The 18,865-nt window shown below is 38.8% G+C and overlaps 1 protein-coding gene across 2 annotated transcripts; it reads right to left on the reverse strand.

Moving 5' to 3' along the window:
* On the reverse strand, nucleotides 1-18,681 carry xpo1a (exportin 1 (CRM1 homolog, yeast) a). 2 transcript variants are annotated; one of them, XM_063475714.1, is made up of 25 exons: nucleotides 18,080-18,681; nucleotides 17,403-17,535; nucleotides 17,126-17,227; nucleotides 14,934-15,006; nucleotides 14,755-14,816; nucleotides 13,775-13,819; nucleotides 13,499-13,680; nucleotides 11,661-11,709; nucleotides 11,447-11,566; nucleotides 10,719-10,847; nucleotides 9,271-9,429; nucleotides 7,725-7,907; nucleotides 7,323-7,461; nucleotides 6,730-6,911; nucleotides 6,441-6,597; nucleotides 6,117-6,280; nucleotides 5,787-5,921; nucleotides 5,492-5,675; nucleotides 5,069-5,175; nucleotides 3,224-3,418; nucleotides 2,950-3,118; nucleotides 2,267-2,401; nucleotides 1,934-2,093; nucleotides 1,200-1,296; nucleotides 1-842 (listed from the first exon to the last, which is right to left on the reverse strand). In XM_063475714.1, the coding sequence occupies exons 2-25, from the start codon at nucleotides 17,526-17,528 to the stop codon at nucleotides 696-698; spliced, it is 3,201 nt and encodes a 1,066-aa protein (XP_063331784.1). In that variant the 5' UTR covers nucleotides 17,529-17,535; nucleotides 18,080-18,681; the 3' UTR covers nucleotides 1-695. The 2 variants fall into 2 exon arrangements, with proteins under 2 accessions (XP_063331784.1, XP_063331785.1); XM_063475715.1 differs by lacking the exons at nucleotides 17,126-17,227; nucleotides 17,403-17,535; nucleotides 18,080-18,681 and adding an exon at nucleotides 15,110-15,203.
* Between the last annotated feature and the right edge of the window lie 184 nt (nucleotides 18,682-18,865).

The following is an 18,865-nucleotide window of genomic DNA, read 5'->3' on the forward strand; positions in this document are numbered from 1 at the left end:
ACTTTATATTTTCAGAGTACTAAGACAGCTTTACAAACAGGATGATATGCACGCACTCATCCAAAAGCAGAGGAACCGAAGCCCTGAATTTATCAGAAAGCCAAAACAAAAGAAAAAAAGAAACAAAAAACAACCACACTCAAAAACCAAAACAACAAACACAGGAAGCAAAGGAGTACAAATGGACCCCTTGAACATCACATTCGTTCTGCACAGTGCACATGGCACTTGTGAAACTGGAGCAATCTGTCACATAACCATTGCAAGTGTTTCAACATTATATATATATTACATATTAACAAGTGGGAAGGAAGTTGAAATAAGCATGTAGAAGGTTCAAAAATAACCATTACTTCTTACAACTTCATGCAGGTTTAAATGAATGCATGGCCAAACAAAGCTTTGATAGCAAGAAGGTAACAAAAGATGGCATGTTACATAAACAATGTATATAAAAGAAGCTGGTGGTGGGGAGGAATCTGTGCCAGAATTGGGGGTAGTAATAAGGGGCGATTCTCATTTACATATTGACAGAATTTGGTCGACATACAACCGAGTGCCGGGGTCCCCCCCCTCCAATTCTCTTCAACACACACTTGCACACAACCACACTTGGAAGGAAAACAATAGGAAATGTCTTTGCTCCCTGTTGAACTTTCTCCCTTCAGAGTTGGTCCGTAGGGGCTATGGTCACTTTAGTCGCACATCTCCTCTGGCAACTCATGGGGGTTGAGGATGCCGGGCACAGACATCTGGAGCTTGTGTTTTTCTTCCTGGGCTTGGCGCAGAGCTGTCTCTCTCTCCTCCAGGAAGAGGTCTGATGTGTCCTCACCAGCAAACTCCTGCAAGACCACACAAGTAGACGGTTTGGAAATTTGGATTCATTTGGATGTGTTGTGCTCCTTAAACCATACAGTTTGAACACCAATGCTTTTAAATTCAACTCTTCTACTCTTAAATTCTATTCTTCTACTAAGAAGCAGGTGTCTACAGTGTTTTCATTGATGAATAATATCTTTATGCTCATGTAAATTTGAGCACAAAGGTTGGTATACTTTGGATCCAAGCTAAGAATCATTGCTCATTGGCTCAGATGAAACTGTTTTGTGTTGGCAAAGAATATAATCATCTTCATTTTTGCACTTATACCTTTCTTGGTCAGTTTCTAGCTGGCAAGTTTTTTTTGGCCATTTTCTCACCTTGATCTGCACAAGGAAGTCCCTTAGGTGCTCCTTAAAGGCTGGGATATCCTGATTGAGGCTGAATAGACCCGTTACAAACACCTTCACCTGGGCACTGTAGATAAAACATTCAATGAGCCTCAAGTCTTGAAAGTGCAACTTGTAAAACTGTGGTCAAAAATAACATCTGTTGTAATTCTGCAACAGTTTAATTTTTTGGCCTCATAGGGGGGGGGGGGGTAATAAAAAAAAAGCGCCTTTCAAAACACTCAAGGACACTTTACAGAACAAATAAGATAAGCATAAAAACAGGAAATGAACACAATAATAAAACAAAGTTTAAGAGCATGGAGTAGTTATACAGAGTAGGCTATCTTGAACAGGTGGGTTTTGAGGGTGGACAAAAAGGGTGAAAGAACTGATGTTTCTGAGGTCAGGGGGTAAGGAATTCCAAAGTCGAGGGGCAGAGCAACTAAAAGCCCTGCCCCCCATGGTAATAAAACGAAATGAAGGAACAGAAAGAAGAAGAGAAGAGGAGGATCTGAGGCACCGGGATGGGATGGAGATCTGTACCAAGTCAGAGAGATATGGTGGGGGGAGAGAGAATGAATAGCCTTAAATGTGTAGAGGAGTATTTTGAAATTAATACGGAGTTGAACCGGGAGCCAGTGAAGCTGCTTCAGGATAGGGGTGATGGTGAGTAGAGGGAGTCCTAGTAATAATACGGGCAGCAGAGTTCAAAGCTGACTTACTCTTGGAGGTGGGGGAAGGCTGTCTTGAGCAGGTTGGCGATGTACTCCTGGACATGTCCCTGATTGTTGGCTGGGTTTGCAGCACTCAGAGCAACACTAACTTTCCCCTCTTCCACCAGGTTAAACATATAGGCCAAGATGGTGGCATGCATCGTTAATCCTAGACAAAGGGCAGAACAACACGCTGGTTATTTAGTTACTGGCTGGTCTTATAAAAAACTGGCTCCTGACTACACTGAAAATGGAGTGCTGCATCATTATTGTATTTATATAAAGGTCAAACTGAGAAGCCTTTAGAATTGTGTGATGATACATCTTTCATAATCTCTTTACCTGCAGTGTGAGATGTATCCGTGACCACAGAAAAGATGTGCTGCAGAATGTCACAGAAGTACGTCTGGTAGAAGCTCTGCGCTGCTGCTTCCTCTGCAGAAACATTCTGCAGGAGAGTATATAGGATCTGCAAGCCTGCAAAAGAGGATGCGACATCCTTTAGATCAGCAGAGATTTGAGAACAATCTGCACTACATACCTACATGTGATTAAGGTCAGTTTTAAATTTTGCGTATTACTTGATATTGTATTGTGTGGTATATTATTTTTATTTTGAACTGTTGTGCTCCATATTTCTATTCCAGCACTGTACTAGAATAAAAACACTAACTGTGCATCATATCTTCAGCTGTTCAAAATTTTTTATCCCATCCTTATTTATCTTATACATAGCCTCACTTCATTTGTTGAAAAAGTTTAGATTCTCTCTCTTTTAGGCATTTTTATACCTATTGGCTGCCTCTTGTTAAAAAAAAACAAAAAAACAACCCCCCCCCCAAAAAACAAAACAAAACCAGGAACAGCTTGTGAACAGCTTATGGCTCCTATGATCAGTCTCAGAGCTGATCACATTAGGGATACCCAATCTCAACAACATCACATCGAATCAAAAGCAGAAAAAAAAAGCATCTCCCTCTGTGCTGTCTGAACAATCTAACAGGGTTAGTGTTTTCAGTTCAGACCTGTGTCAGCCACATTTCTCATCGTATGCTTAAAAGCCCAGATGATGGAGTCCAGGATCAGTTTGAACTGAGCTGGGGCAATAGATAGGAAGGCTGGGAAGCACTGGGAGGTGGCAGCCTGAAGGAGGTAGAAGAAATGGGTTCTGTGTTCTGGAAATTCTTCAAAATCCTGAAGGCATAAATGGAAAATAAGGAGTTAAGAAGGGTTATAAACTGTTCAACTTTAAATTTTTATTCTATTCTATCAGATACAGTTAAATCAACTCAGTTAAACCTTGTTTATCATGTTCAGAGTGCACTCGAAGACAGCATCAAAGATCATGGGAATTTCTCCGGTGATATGGACTCCCAACTTGTTCACAATGGTTGCCATGGTGCTGAGGACCTCAGGCTCCCGGGCAGCTGGAACATTCCTCTGGTAGTCTATGAGCACAGCTTCCAGCAGGGGAGGCACAAAGTTCTCTGCCACCTGAACCAAAGGAACAGCAGCAATTATGATGGGTGTTTCACACCTTCATATTAAAAGATCTTGAATAACTCTTTAGTATAACACATCATTAACTACTGGAGCCTTAAAAATATAATTAGAAGATAAAAACTGACAACTCCTTTTACAATAATTTACTACATTTAAGCATTTCTCAGCCCAGACATTTGACTTTAACCATGACAGATTTTAGTTAAGCGTTTCATTAACACCATTTTAACATTATTAATTTGCACTCTAGCTTCAAAATAATAATAGTGCCCTAGAGCTGGGCGATAGAATGATAACGATATATATTGCGAAATAACTTTTTCTCGATAGAAAAATTAAACTATTGCGATAGGCCTCATCTCTCTTGTCCTCTTAAAAAAAAAAAAAAAGAAAGAAAAAAAAAAGAACAGCCAATCCAAATTAAGTAGCGCAGAGCCAAACCAATCACAGCCGCAGCGTCACGTCACGTGACTTGTTACGTACAGCACAAGTGCCAAGGCGCACATGTGTATTTGTTTTTGCAGCCGGGCCGCCCGGGTAATGAAGGAAATGAGTTTGCCAACTAGAGAAAAATCAACCGAGAGCGTGAGCGAAGGTTACCGAAGAAAAAACCGATGATGGTTCCAATGCCGGAGAGATTGTTGAACGGAAGGGCCATAGAAGTTCCGTAGTGTGAAGGTATTTCGGCTATTTCAAGTCTGACAAAAAACAGAGTAGCGCGCACTGTAAATTGTGCCGAAAGCAAGTCTGGAAATACAATAAACCGGTGCATGCTCAATCTCTGGCTGAAAGCGCTAATTCGTCATTCGGCTTTTGTCAGACTAAAGTCACTGTTAAAACTGTTTGAAAAGCTAAGCTGTACAACAAGGAGAGATTGAGAATTTCCTTTTAGTTCTCAGTTTATTTGATATTGACAAAAGTTAGTCAATTTTGTCTGTTCTTCTGTAAAACAAACTAAGATTTATTTTTAGAATTAATATTTTGTTTCTAAGTGGAATTGACAATTTAGTAGTCTGTTTTGTTTGTTCTATTTTGAAACTTAAACGCTTTAGCGGCTGCCTTTTGTGTAGTTTGCAATATTTGCCTTTATTTATCTGAAACTGAAGTCTCATGTTCCTTAAGTACATCTACCCTGTTAAACTTATTATGGGAAATAAATATTTAAATTAAAACAAGCTGCTAATTATTTCACATTTTACTTGTGTGCAACGGCACATTTAAATCTTACAAATATAGTTATTTGGCTTATATCGTGATATATATCGTTATCGCCTGAAATGAAAAAAACATATCGTGATATGAAAAAATCTTATATCGCCCAGCTCTATAGTGCCCATTTTCCAGAGACAGTGAAGGTTTGAAAGAACATGCTTTGGTCATACTTAGGGTTATAGCAGGAAAAAAAAAAATCTAATTTAAGCTTTTCATTGTTTCTGAGGGGAAAAGAAACCCATGCTTACATGCAAAGCAGTTATTACAATTTTCAGTTTGTTACCTGCACCATTTATTTCTTCATTGCTAAATAAATGCAGGAGGGGTTTTATATGAATCACTGCTCGAAACAGAAGTCTCCATAAACACAGATTTGAATCTGTTTCATTAGAGAACAGACTAGAGGAAACAAAACAAGGCCAGGCTCACCATCTGAGGGTCATTGGAGCGACTGACCCAGCCAGATATCAATTTTAGCGTCTCTCTCTTTACGGTCCTCATACTCCTAATCAGAGGCTGCTTAGTCACCATCTCACCTGTACAATGAGAAAAACCAACAAGTTTAAGTGGCTGACGTCTCCAACGAGCACATACTCAGGATGAAAAAACATTCAAGGGTTTCATCAAAAAACTTTGCAATAAGTTTTTGCACATTATTTTTTTGGTCTTAAAGGACAATTATTACTGTGATTTACTGGTTATATTGTCACAACAGTGATGCTGTGTGCTTGAATTCCCATTTCTTTACTACTGTAGGTTTAATATGGTAAGCAGTCTAACAGTACTTTATTGATAAGGCTCAAACATTAGTCTGGTTAATAAGATAAATTGAGGGAGAGGCCATAAACTTACCATTGCTTTGGACGGCTGAGGAGATGTTTTCACTTAGACATTTGTAGACGTTGAGCATGTCCAGGTAGATGCGTCCTAGCTGGACAACAAAGGGATGGCCAACAGCTTTGCAGGCTCTGACGTTTGTCTTGAGGATGCTGCCCAGCTGACGCACCGTCTCTGCATCCTTCAGGATATCCACATTCTGTAGCACAAGTCCATGTTAAAGATTAAGCACACACCAACAAAACAGAAGTGGGCTGCAGGCTGCCTTATTGACAATGTAACAGCACTGGGACATTACAAGGTTCCTCACCTTAGTGGCTTGCTGGATGATGCTGTCCCACACCTGATTAGGCAGCAGCATGTATTTCTCTATCAGAAGTTCTTGAACAGCCTGGTCTGTCTGAGCTCCAATCATGTACCCCACTGCCTCATAAAATGTATGAACCTGCAGGAATGGGACTGGGCTTAATTCTAACATAGACCTTTGTCAACATGTAGGTTTGGAACTTAGCAAACGAAAAGTTCTACTGCAAAACACAATTTCCATCCCGTGAAAGTCTGACAGACGCACTTAAACCTATTTAACAGCAGAACTATAACAAAACCACGTGAATAAGTCCAGACACTGGGCAGGGCTCACCTGCTGAGGCTGCAGGTCACAAATGATGGTGTTGATGTTGTTCAGAATCTCATCTATAAAGGGCATCACCTCTCCCACCTGAACCTGCACAAAATGACGGCGGCACTTTTGGGCTATCTTGATGAAAGTATCACATGCCATGTCCTGAACGCCATCATGTGTCTCTGTGCAAGGAAAAAGAGAATAAGCCAAACAAAATCACAATAAGCCTTATTCATTGACAGCAGCCAATGAGATTTAGTGTAACAATGGTTTGCATCGTTTCAACATTCTCCTAACACCAAGCATCAGAAATACACAAACATTCAGCACAAAATATCTCACCATGCATAAACTCAAACAGCTTGTTGACGACCGTCTTGAGGAACTTCCAGTGGGCTCGCAGGAAACGAGGATACTGACCCACAATATACATGATGTTTGATGCTATTATGGCCTTGTTGTCTTTGCCTCTTTTCTGCTCACACAAGCCAAGCAGGTCCTGCGAATGTAACACACCTAATCAATTTATATTGTTTGGTGTTACAGAGACTGACAAAATCTAAACATATTTTTCAGCCATACTGATGCCATACTGTGTTAATGACATGTGCTACAACAATGTATGTTTCACCTTGATGACAGTCACAAGGAACCTCTTTTCATCCTCCTCATGCATCGCTCCGCTGATGGAACCAATGGCCCAGCACAGCATGTTCAGGTTTCTCCACGACCACTCGGTGCCATTCACCTGGTTGTGAAGCTTCTCTGTCATGATGCGTTCAGTATCAGCATAGTCCAGATGAGTCAGATACACTGTGCACAAACAGAGAGTTATGTGAGCTAATTAATACAAAGTGCCAACATAACCAGTAGCCAGTAAGTGCTGCTGACCATACCATTTTAATAGCAAGATGCCAGATCTTTTAATAAACCCATTTTTGGTTTTCATAAATTTGAAGAAAAAAAATCTAATCCTCTTTGAGACCCTGCAGGAGCAGCATACATTACTGAAAGCTAAAATTACAACTGAAAGGTCTTAAATGTTGAATAACAGCCTGGTACATACAGGACATAACTTGACAGTGAGAAAACCCCCTGAAAACTGCACAATTAAAACATTTTATAAATATAAATAAGTAATGTTATAAATAAAATATTTTATAAATAAATAATATTATAAATATAATATTTTATAGTTAGTCACAAGGACCGTTAACAACTTACCAAGAGTCTCTCTCATGTTCTTGTAAAGGTTGATTGCATCTGTGTCCTTCATAAACTCCCTGACCACTTCGCCCTGATCATTCTCCACCACAAGCACTTCCTCTGGTTTGGCCATACGGCTCACCATCAGTAGACGCACCTGAAAGAAGACAGGGATATAGAGTCAGTTAGACACATCAGTTTTGTAAGAACAGTGTAAAAAATGAAAGAATTTTGTTTTAGATGTTTGCAAGCATTTTATGCCATTAAAAAAAAATATGACCAATAAATAATCATAAGAATATGATTGTAATGCTGTTTAATATAATCATAAGTTGCATTTGGGACAAGAGTGTGACCTCTTAATCCATTGACATTTTGAGGATACAATCTCTGTGTGTGCGTGCGTAATAGCAGCCCAACCTGGGAGAGCACAGGTAGGTAAAGGTGTCTGCGTGGTGGGACATCAGAAAGCAGTGGAGTGCTGGAAGTGGAGAAGGGACTCTCTCTGTAGAGTTCAGCTGCCAGGTGGTTCCAGTATTCCAAACAGATCTTAAAGATCTCCGTCTCCTCCACTTCTGACACCAGCAGCATGTAGTGCAGCGCCTGCAGACAGGACAAAGTGTGGTGAGGTTGGACAACTTTAAATGTTTCAAGTTAACTGATGAAACAAAGGGATGTATGTCATTATTCAAACTTCTATTCTTTTTTTAACGTGGGGGTTATTATGTCATGACTCTTCTGGTCAGTCACAGACTAGTTAAACGATCCTGTTGTAGGCAAAACTGAAAGTATTAAGCAGAATATAAACTAATATGCGGTTTCTGTGGATTATGTTTGAGAATGTGGTGGTCATCCAAAATTACATAACACTGTAAATGGGTTCTCCAACATCAGACGAAAATAAAGAACCAGCCAGTCAAGAATCACAGCTCTCACAGATGAGAAGCTCAAAAGAAGCTGAAAGAAGAAAATCAGCTGTCAAAGAAAAGATTCTGGCATCTTCATGGACTCACTGGAAAAAGTCTGACTGAAACAAAACACTTTACAGTGGTTTTATAAATTTTGATTTCTTGTGTGTAAAAGTGATAAGGATTCCATTTCTTGGAATCAACATAATCTCAGGCGCATTTATAAAGATGTTTCCTATCCTTAAAATCTTTGTGCTTCAGAACAGATATAGGAAAACTAGGTCTTCTCAGGTCAGTTATTCGTTCAGTATGGATGTACTCAGTGCTTTAGTACTGACATTTGCAAGACAGAAAACTTTTATAACATGATCAGATGCAATACACTTCTATATAGTGAGCTTTTTAAAGTCAAAAGATCTCAGGATATTCCTCACTTTCTTTAACCAAATGTGTGACATAGTATGCCCTGAATTTGTTGGTTTCAAGCATAATCAAGTAGTCTTCATTGGCTGTCCTATAAATATAGAATGAAGATAATATAATGGTACAGTTTGTAATTTAAATAATCTCCCTTTTACTTTTTAAGCAACTTTTTGATTTCCTGGTCCACTTGTCCTTAGCGTTTTATATTTCATAAAACAAACAGACAAGTTATGTTTACATAATCAAAATTAATAAGCCTTTTTGTGGTTAAATTGCAGTACAGATTACTGATATTTCCTGTGCTACTCTCATTCTTCACAGTTCCCAGAACAATTAACTATCTATACTTATTTAAGTGGAAAAGAGAAAGGTCGACCACCCCAGTGTAATAGCTCCAAAATGTATACCATTGCAAAAGTGTAATAAGGACAAAATTCATGAGGAGAAAAAGAAAATCTGGCAGTCACCTGATACAGAAAGGGATGCTAATACAGACAAAATGACTGTAAGCCACAACATGAGAGTTCAGGGTCCACATGATGTAAAACAAACAAACAAACAAAAAAAAAAAAAAAAAAAAAAAAAAGGTAAACAGTGAAAATGTTCTCGTTTGTGTTGCTGTGTTGTCCACCTACCTCCATGAGTGTCTCGCGTAGGTTGGGCCTTTTCTCAATGAGCTGGCCATGTTCTTTGAGGAAAGTGCAGAGGAACAAGCTCAGGTTCTGAATAAAGTTTTGTTCGTCATCCTTCCCATTGGCGTAGGCCACTCTGATGTTTGTGTTTAAAGGCAGCATCTAGCCAAACAGCAAAAAAAATAAAATACAATTTTTTTACTGCAAAGCCTCATAATTATTAATTTATCTTCAAACTTGCTTTCATTGAATCCATTTGGGGTTTTGTTTGTGGACATTGCATTTTCTGTAATCAAGTTTTATCTTATACTCAACTATGAGACCACTCAAGATTCGAGCTTAATCTAAAACTAGAATATAAACCACAAAGTTATACCAGAAACATTGCCTGTTAAGGAATACTGGGAGATAACGTTTAGTAAAGTTTCATTTAAGGAAAGTTTTAATGAATATCATGTAAAGTAAGGACCAGGTTTACTTATAACTTTAGAAATGTAAAATTTTCTGGTAACTAAAGACACCCTGATCTTATATTCATTACATTTTATAATCTTCTGTTCAGATAATTTGTCAGGCCTCACTCACAGCTACGCAGAAAACTTCTCCATCTCATGCACCAGCATCATTTTGTTCTTAGATAGTCAGAGTGGAGCCTAAAGTACTAAAGTACATAGTAAAGTACTTAGTACAGAGACTCTGGAGAGAATAAACGATGACTTATCAAGTAAGAGTTTAAATGTTTGATAAAGTACAGTTTACCTATTGATAGACACTGATGTACAACATAAAATGGGATACAACGAAACAGTTCTACAGTACAAATAAAGCCTATGACCTGACTTGCTATAGCACCATATGTCAGTCTGCTCAATGTTACAGACGACATAATATTCTTGTGTGTGAAACACAGCTGTGATTATTACATGATTCATTCAGAAAAGCCTGAGCTCATGCAATGGTCTTAGAAAGGATTAAACTCTTCACTTTAGCCTAAGGCACTCTGTACAAGCACATTCACAATATACAGCACAGTGAAAGTAGTTGGTTTTAAGGTGACTAAAAACTTTGTTTGTATTTTAATCTGTGAACAGAAAGTACTAAACTATCCACTGGTTCCTCTCATGCTTTATGTATTTGGGCAGTTTTTGAAACTTATCTGCTGCTGTAAACAGAGCAACTCAGCAAAACTGTTGAAATCGCACATACACACAGTGAAAAACATTTATGCCCATTTCTGAATGGACTAAGGAAAATTTCTTACTTAATCTACATTTATTTTGGGTCTTTCTTTTACTGAGAGATTGACAGCCTGTGCTGCCTGTTGACCTTTTGTTGAGGTGGAAGGTTGGAGATTTGTGTGTAATAACTCAAACGGTATTTGTAAGCACGTTGTAACACTGAGTGCAATTAATGCAAGAGGCACTCAATACTAATTCGGTCTGAGTGCATACCTGTTTGAGCTGGGACATGGTGAGGGTAAAGAGGTTGACAAACTGCTCCTCATACTGGTTGACGCTCACACCAGCAATCTCAGTCAGACATTTCAGAGTCACATTGCGAAACATGGGTACGTTCAAGAACTGCAAAAGAAAACACAGCAGGTCAGTGCTGACATGCCTATTTTTTATTGCTCCTATAATTTGTGATGAAGGAATGCATTTCTTACATGCATACAAGTTAGCTGGTTAACAGCCTTGACTCAACAACTATGATAGTGACAGAGACTCACATTTAGTCAGCTGTAACCAGTTCAGATCAATTTGATGATTTTATGATCATTATCTAGCACCAACTGCTTTATATGCATGTAATAGATGTGACCGATTCCTGACCAAACCAACGACACAACGAGTTCTGGATTAATGGCAATATTTCCACAAAATTGTTATGCATCTTTAGGATGAACCACCATAGTTCAGACGGTGGGATCCCTTTGAACTGATTAAGTTGTTAAAATTTAAGGTTAAAACCTTTTCGAAGTTTCTACTTGTAATTGATTCCATGTGCAAATCTGAGCATTTGTTCTTAGACACTTTGCGTGACAACATTAATTTAACTGGCCTTACCATGCCATGTCAGTGTTTTTCAGTATAACCAGACCCACAGACATACTGTATCCCGCTGTATTAGAGTTAATTATTTCAAGTTTTATTTAATGAAAGAGTATCATCTGGTTTACCTTGTAGACCAACGTGCTGATGAGTTTCGTCTCAAAGATGTAACCTAAAGGAATCCAATTCAAGAAGCGGAGTAAAGTCTCCAGGGTAGCGTGGACCAGTGGGGCATTTTGGGAATTTTCCTATGGAGAAGAATTATACACATCAGTTTTTGAGGTATTGAGACTTGCACAAAATGTTTTGAAAACAACTGTGAAAAAAAATTGTTTGTCTTACCATTACAAACTGGCACAGCTGGAATATTTGGGAGAACTCGTTGCACATGCTGACAGGGAAAAGAGAGCGGAGTGTAAGTACTCATCATCTTGATTTTTTTTTTTTTAGCTCTCACCCTTTTCCCCAAGTCTAGCGGAGTCTACCGTGGCACCCAATGAGCCAAATGACCAACAATCTGGCTTTGCGTTGGGATCCCTAGTAAATTTTACATGCTGCTGCTAAAACCAATTAAAGTGGAGTCTCACTCAGGATGTCAGACTTCACGATCTTCCCAGCCTTCTTCTGGGATAATTGCTACATTTTGTTAACAAAAGGTGCAATCTTACATCTATACAACTTTTTTTGGGGAATCATCAGTATACAAATGCATACAAATTACAATATAACCTGCAGGTTTTGGAATGCAGTATGATTGATCGAAATATGCAATGGAAACGCAAGAATGGACAACATCAAAAAAATATGATATCTCTAACTAGAGCTGGGCGATATAAGATGTATTTCATATCACGATATGTTTTTTTCATTTCAGGCGATAACGATATATATCACGATATAAGCCAAATAACTATATTTGTAAGATTTAAATGTGCCGTTGCTCACAAGTAAAATGTGAAATAATCAGCAGCTTGTCTTGATTTTAATATTTATTTCCCATAATAAGTTCAACAGGGTAGATGTACTTAAGGAACATGAGACTTTTTCAGATAAATAAAGGCAAATATTGCAAACTACACAAAAGGCAGCCGCTAAAGTGTTTAAGTTTCAAAATAGAACAAACAAAACAGACTACTAAATTGCCAATTCCACTTAGAAACAAAATATTAATTCTAAAAATAAATCTTAGTTTGTTTTACAGAAGAACAGACAAAATTGACTAACTTTTGTCAATATCAAATAAACTGAGAACTAAAAGGAAATTCTCAATCTCTCCTTGTTGTATAGCTTTCTGAACTTTCTGAATCCTTTATCATCTGCAACTGAAAATAGTTGTGGATGATTACTATACCTTTCTAATGTGACGTTGTTGTCCCTGGCTCTCTTTCTCTCCCTCCCGCTCTGTTCCTGTGCTACTGCGAGTGTAACTACCGCCCCTCCCCCCTCTTCCCAGCGCAAAGCACAAGGCTCGCGTGCAGAGTGAAGCGGAAAAAAAGTCCGAGAGAGAGGGTGAGAGGAAGAAAAAAAAACCCACGGCTCGCAATAAGGAGCCGGCTCGCGTCGTTCACGTCAAAAATCCGGCTCTAAGAGCCATTTCGTTCGCGACCGACACATCACTACGAAATACCTTTGCACTATGGAACTTCTATGGCCCTTCCGTTCGACAATCTCTCCGGAATTGGAACCATCATCTCTTTTCTCTTCGGTAACCTGGTCACCCACGCTCTCGGTTGATTTTTCTCTAGTCGGCACACTCATTTCCTCCATTACCTGGGCAGCCCGGCTGGCTGCTTCCCAAACAACTACACATGTGCGGCTTGGCACTTGTGCTGTACGTAACAAGTCACGTGACGTGACGGTGCGGCTGTGATTGGTTCGGCTCTGCGCTACTTAATTTGGATTGGCTGTTCTTTTCTTTTTTTTCTTTTTTTTTAAAGAGAGCAAGGTCTATCGCAATAGTTTATTTTTTCTATCGAGAAAAAGTTATTTCGCAATACATATCGTTATCGTTTTATCGCCCAGCTCTAGTCTCTAACTGTACCTGATTAGACTGAAAATAAAAGACTCAAAATCAACAATGAACCAATATTTCTCCTTCTTTCAGTATTCAGTACTCAAATGTAAGACCTGACGTCCACTATTTGCTCGACATAAGTTATACAGTATATCAGATCAGTTACCTGTCTTTGAGATGCTTGGCCTTCACCTGGGTCATCTGGCCACTGGAGAAGTCAAACACCTCTTCACTGAGCAGTTTGAGGATGATCATGTTGTTCTGACAGAGGCTCTCACTGGTCCGACTTGCACCCACAATATCACTTATAAAAGTGGGCCAGTGTTTGGGCCATTCCTGCTTCAGGATCTAAAAGTCCAGAAATAGAGCTCATCATCAGCATCATTGCTTTATGTCAAACAATAATAATGTACACTATGTCAAACATTAAATGCCTATTTACCTGTACAAGGATCATGTTGAGTTTTGAAATGTATACCCCCTCTTTCTGCAAATAAACATAAAAATGGTTACATGTTATGTTAGCTGTTAACTATTAGCAACTACCCAATCGCCACATTAGCCATTTTTAATCAGTCACGTAACAGCTAGCAGACTATAGATAGAAAAAAGATTAATAAATGGTGCAGGGCTGACTGGGTCATGGATAGAATATTGAGCAGTAACAGACTGGATTACGGACACATGGGAAACTAGATGGATTGCTGGCTGTGCAGAGCAGCAGGGGAACAGTAGCTGAACAGTAGAGAGTGCAGTGACAAACTACTCTGAGCAATTTTTGGAGGTGAAGTGAAGAGCTGCAGAGTGAGGCAGGACAGAGTGAACACTGGATGAGTAAGAGGTTGCAGATCCGGTGAAGAGAAGGCAGATGTGTACAAGATGATATACTTTTCTACTTTTGGAATAATTTATCCATGTGTTAATTATGCATTTCTTATTTTGTTGTTGCCAGCCATAACTTCAGTTTTAAAGTGCAACCAATCAGTGAGTGATTAGTTCAATCTGCTTCACAGTGAACACTCTTGGTTTTTTATCGGCTTTATATTAGCATAAATACATTATTATTTGTAGTTTTTCTATAATCCTCTTTGTCTTCAATGATTAAAAAATATATCTTGATATGTTAGGTATTCTGCAGATGTACCCTTTATCTATTGATATGTTTTAAAATATATTTTAACTTCAGTCTATAATGAAATCTAAATCATTTGTAAAATTAACACGTCAAGTTTTTCAAGAAATGATGTCTTTGCCATTACTTCTGTTGTTGCACAATGTGGTCAAACTTCCCTGTGGTATCAAAAATTGTGTCAAGTATTCTCCTGAATATCAGAACAGAGTTTGAAATTCTAATATCGGGACAACCCAATACAATGACACGAATACTCGTTTAAGTGCACCATATCACACAGGACACCTTACCTCCATGTTTGCAGGATCAGAAGAAGTCTTGATAATCAGTCCAACAACATACTTCTTGATTCCTGAAAACACAGACATGTGTTGTTCAGAGAAAACTGATAACACCTTTCAGACAAATAACATATCTGAGGAAGAAAACACACAGATATCCTGATTAATGTCATTAGGGTGATTTTTACCTTCACACTGATTTCTTGGAAGAATCTTCCAGCGTGTTTTGATGACTGTCTCCAGAATCTGAAGAGCATAATACTATTTGGGAGGGGAAAAAAGAAAAAAAAGAAAAGATGAGTTAGAGCTCTGAAAAAGACTCAATCCTTTCATCAAGATTTAACAAGCAAAAACAAGAGCTAACCTCAGTAGAGTCTTTGCACTGTCATGTCTCCACGGTGACCCCATGTGGACAGCTTTGTGCAGCCCAAAATTGATGACCCATGGTCTTTAGACATAGATATTACTGGGGCTGTCAACGAATATTCTAAATTCAATTATGTAATGGAATTCACAAAGTAATTAGACATTTAATTGTGCAAATTATTTGACTGTGGAAGGAGAACCCAGCAATGGCTGCGAAGGTGCAGCTCTGGCTGCGTCAGTTTAGATACACAGCTACTGGTGCGAGTGAGAAGTGACCTAATGTAATTAGTAAACGTAAGTGGATAAATATCAGATACCAAAGATAAACACTATTAAGTCATAATATGCTTAATAGAAAAACCTTTAGCTTAAATGAATCTTTCAAGATATTTATACAGGTGTATTAACATAGTTATCAGTAGCAGGCTAAGGCCTAATTTAGACTTTTTCGGTGCATCCTACAACATAACCTACGTAAGTGGCCAATTGTGCATGGTATAATATGTGTTAATTATCATATGGTTATATCCTGCTGTTTTATATATGGTGCTAGTAGATAAAAACAAAAAGCTGGGATTTCCCCCCTCATCATTTTAAAGTCCTTATTGATGCTTTGATCATTAATCCTTATATTGAGATGATGACTGCTCTCTCACTGATAAACTCAAAAACTGCAGTGAAGAAGTTCAAAGGAATTCACATGATGAATCAATGGTACTGAACAGGCCTTTCACAATAGCTGTGGGCTGCATTAATGCAACTTGTAGTTACATCTTTAGGGAGATGCATTTCAGGTTACATTGTAATGTTTAAGAGATATTTGTGCTCATGACAGACTTCCCACTTAAGCTTTAATCCCCAGTTAGTTTAGATGTAGTAGTTCGTTTTTAAAATACACAAAGTTAGCTCAAACTTGGTTTTACCTTTAATTTTTTGAAAAGCACCACGTGGTAATGACTGCAGAGAATTCACAAGCTAATTCTGCAGCAGAGTGACTTTACACCCACACTCTTCGGGGAAATTTCTGATTTTGGTCAACTGATTGCAAAACAGTGGAACCTTAAATTTGCTGACTGAATCCTGATTTGGCTATTGAGAAAGCTTCAGGCAGCACCGGTCCCTGATGGTTTGATTATGTCCTGTTATATGTTCAAAAAGATCATCGCTGTTCAGCACATTGAATGTTTATTCTATATAACTTATAACTAATAATTTTATTTGGTTATTTTGTAATGTGCATTTATGTAACTTTCTGTTTAAATACATATACCAGAATGTATGTCTCTCACTGTACTACTTTGCCTTTTTCTGAGTGTGCAATATTCAAATAGTTGGAACGTGTGTGTCTCTCTCTTTTTTCTTTTAAAACAATAATCATACATGACATTTGGTCAGTGTTGACAGGTAAAAAACTAATTGTAGACTTCAGCCGCATCTTTAGTCACTGTTCTTACACAAAATATATACAAGTGTGGAATTGGCATTGTTATAATAATTGAACTGTTATAAATGGACACATTAACCTTCAATACTTGCACCTCTCAAGCCCTACGAGTTAAGCATTTAACTCTCTTGCAACAGCAGCTGTGTGTACCTTAGACCAAAGACAAATAAGTGTGCATACTAAGCACAGTCTCAGAGCCATTATATGCACAAATGGAGACAGTAGCAATGCCAAAAGAAGCCCAAAACAAACATTCTGACAGCACTGACAACTGAAGATAGCATCACAAGAGTCTTTAAATCTGTGATCTAGCAAAAAAGGCACAGCATGTAAGGCTGTCGAAAACTACTTATTTAAAGACAGTGAATGACCCATTGACTGCACAAGATATCCAGTAAACACTAGGTCAATCATAATGATTTCTCACACCTCACCTCCCTTAAAGCCTAAGTCTTATGTGGATAAAGCAATAAGCTTCAGCTTACATTAATACACTGGTCCTCAACAGTGTAATAATGTAGCTCGTCTAAGGCCCTAGCATTCCTTAATACATGCTTGTTATGCTCACACCTTAGTTTTCATGTTCTGAGAGAACTCCAGGATGGTGTCGACTCTCGTCCATGCATCAGGGTGGTCCTTCAAGTTTGTGAGCACTTCCTGGGCTACTCGTTGCTAGAAAAGAGCAACATAGTAGCAGTGGGTTTAGAGCAACTTAAAGTATACTTCAATTTAACATACACTTAAATTGTAATTACACAACTGTATTTGCTACAAGACAAGCTCCCAAACCCATTAGGGACTTGATAGTAGCACTGCTTTGACTGAAGGTGAAACACATAAAACACACCTGGGATCCAATGTCATGATACATGGAGTTGACAACATTGTCCAACAGATTTATGTCCAATTTCTGGCTGAAGTCCAGCAGCTGTCTGGCTGGGTGATCTGCCAACATTGTCATTTCTGCTGGCATAGAGATTCTGACAGGGGAAACGAAGAAACAGAAACCTTAACCCCAACAGCATCCCTTGGGGGAAAAGTAACAAAAGAACTACCAAACACAAAAGAACTGCATCTGTGATTAAAATCTGCAGTACAAGTGCTAAAAACTAAGCCTTTTAGTGTTGAAAATTTACACTGTAAATACTAACACATACTAGATAAGTGGAACGTAAAAAAACATGGAATCGACAACCTATATTCTGGAGAAAAAATAAGTCAGAAACAGGTTATTCCGGTTTTGCCAGCCCCTCGTGGTAAAGTTATGACAGTCACTGAAACAAACCATAAACTGGCGAAACACGAAACAGCGCCGCCAACACGCAAATACTGCATTCAACACACGTCCACTCAGATCCGTTTGCTACTATTTGGCGCAATTAAAGGTACCAGTTCACCAAGTACAATAACTTGTATGACGTCTGAGTTCTATAACCGGTTATTATTACCAATGGTGGTTAGTTTCAAAACCGATAAACCCTGACGTTAGCCTTAATAACTTAATGGTGATCAGACGCGACTTACCTGATAGTTGGTGTCCGCTCGTCGAAAACTAGTGATGGTTTTAATAATGTGAGCTGTAACAGAAGACCTAAATATGAAACCGCTAAATACGCTACAAACTAATTCGCAGCGTTATCTCATGGCACACGTTTACGTTACGCTGCCCTTAAAAGTCGTTAGCCAAAAGCTAATAGTAGCTTTCCTCGATTACACCAACAGTCGTAATTTAAAAATGCTGTTAAGCTGGATATTCATCGATTTATTTAGCGATATATTAAAGAATATCCGACGTTTCTTATCTTTAGCCACTCTGAAACATAATTGGTAGGCTACCAGTTACATCCGACCAGGCTAATAGCAACTTAGCGTGCTAATGGAAAAGTCAATGATTTAGGTCCGCTGGCTAATGTAACATCAAGCTAAGCTAACACCAGAGTTTCACGTAGTCAGACTTGGAGTCGTATTCCGGGTCACAAAGTAAAATAATCTCGTTTTATTTCTGGTTCTGTTCGCACACACTGTTGGGAAGCAAAGATGTTTAAGTGCGTGCAAGTGTGCTCTTCCTCTAAGCTCACGCTTCCAACCACGGACCGGTTAAAACCGGTTGAGACCGGGATATTCATTCTCGGTGTTTCGACCCGCCGAGCGCCGCGTAAAATTTGGACTAAGCACCCGCCTACTGAGCATCTAATTGGTTCAGCCATTGATTTCGTCATGCTTTATCATGGGCTATTTGAAGCTGTCAATCTGGCTCATCTCCCGCCCCCTGTTTATCTTCCACTCTGACCTCTGCCGAAGGCCCAAAGC

Source organism: Pelmatolapia mariae, linkage group LG6, assembly GCF_036321145.2.
Source record: "Pelmatolapia mariae isolate MD_Pm_ZW linkage group LG6, Pm_UMD_F_2, whole genome shotgun sequence".
Taxonomy (NCBI): domain Eukaryota; kingdom Metazoa; phylum Chordata; class Actinopteri; order Cichliformes; family Cichlidae; genus Pelmatolapia; species Pelmatolapia mariae.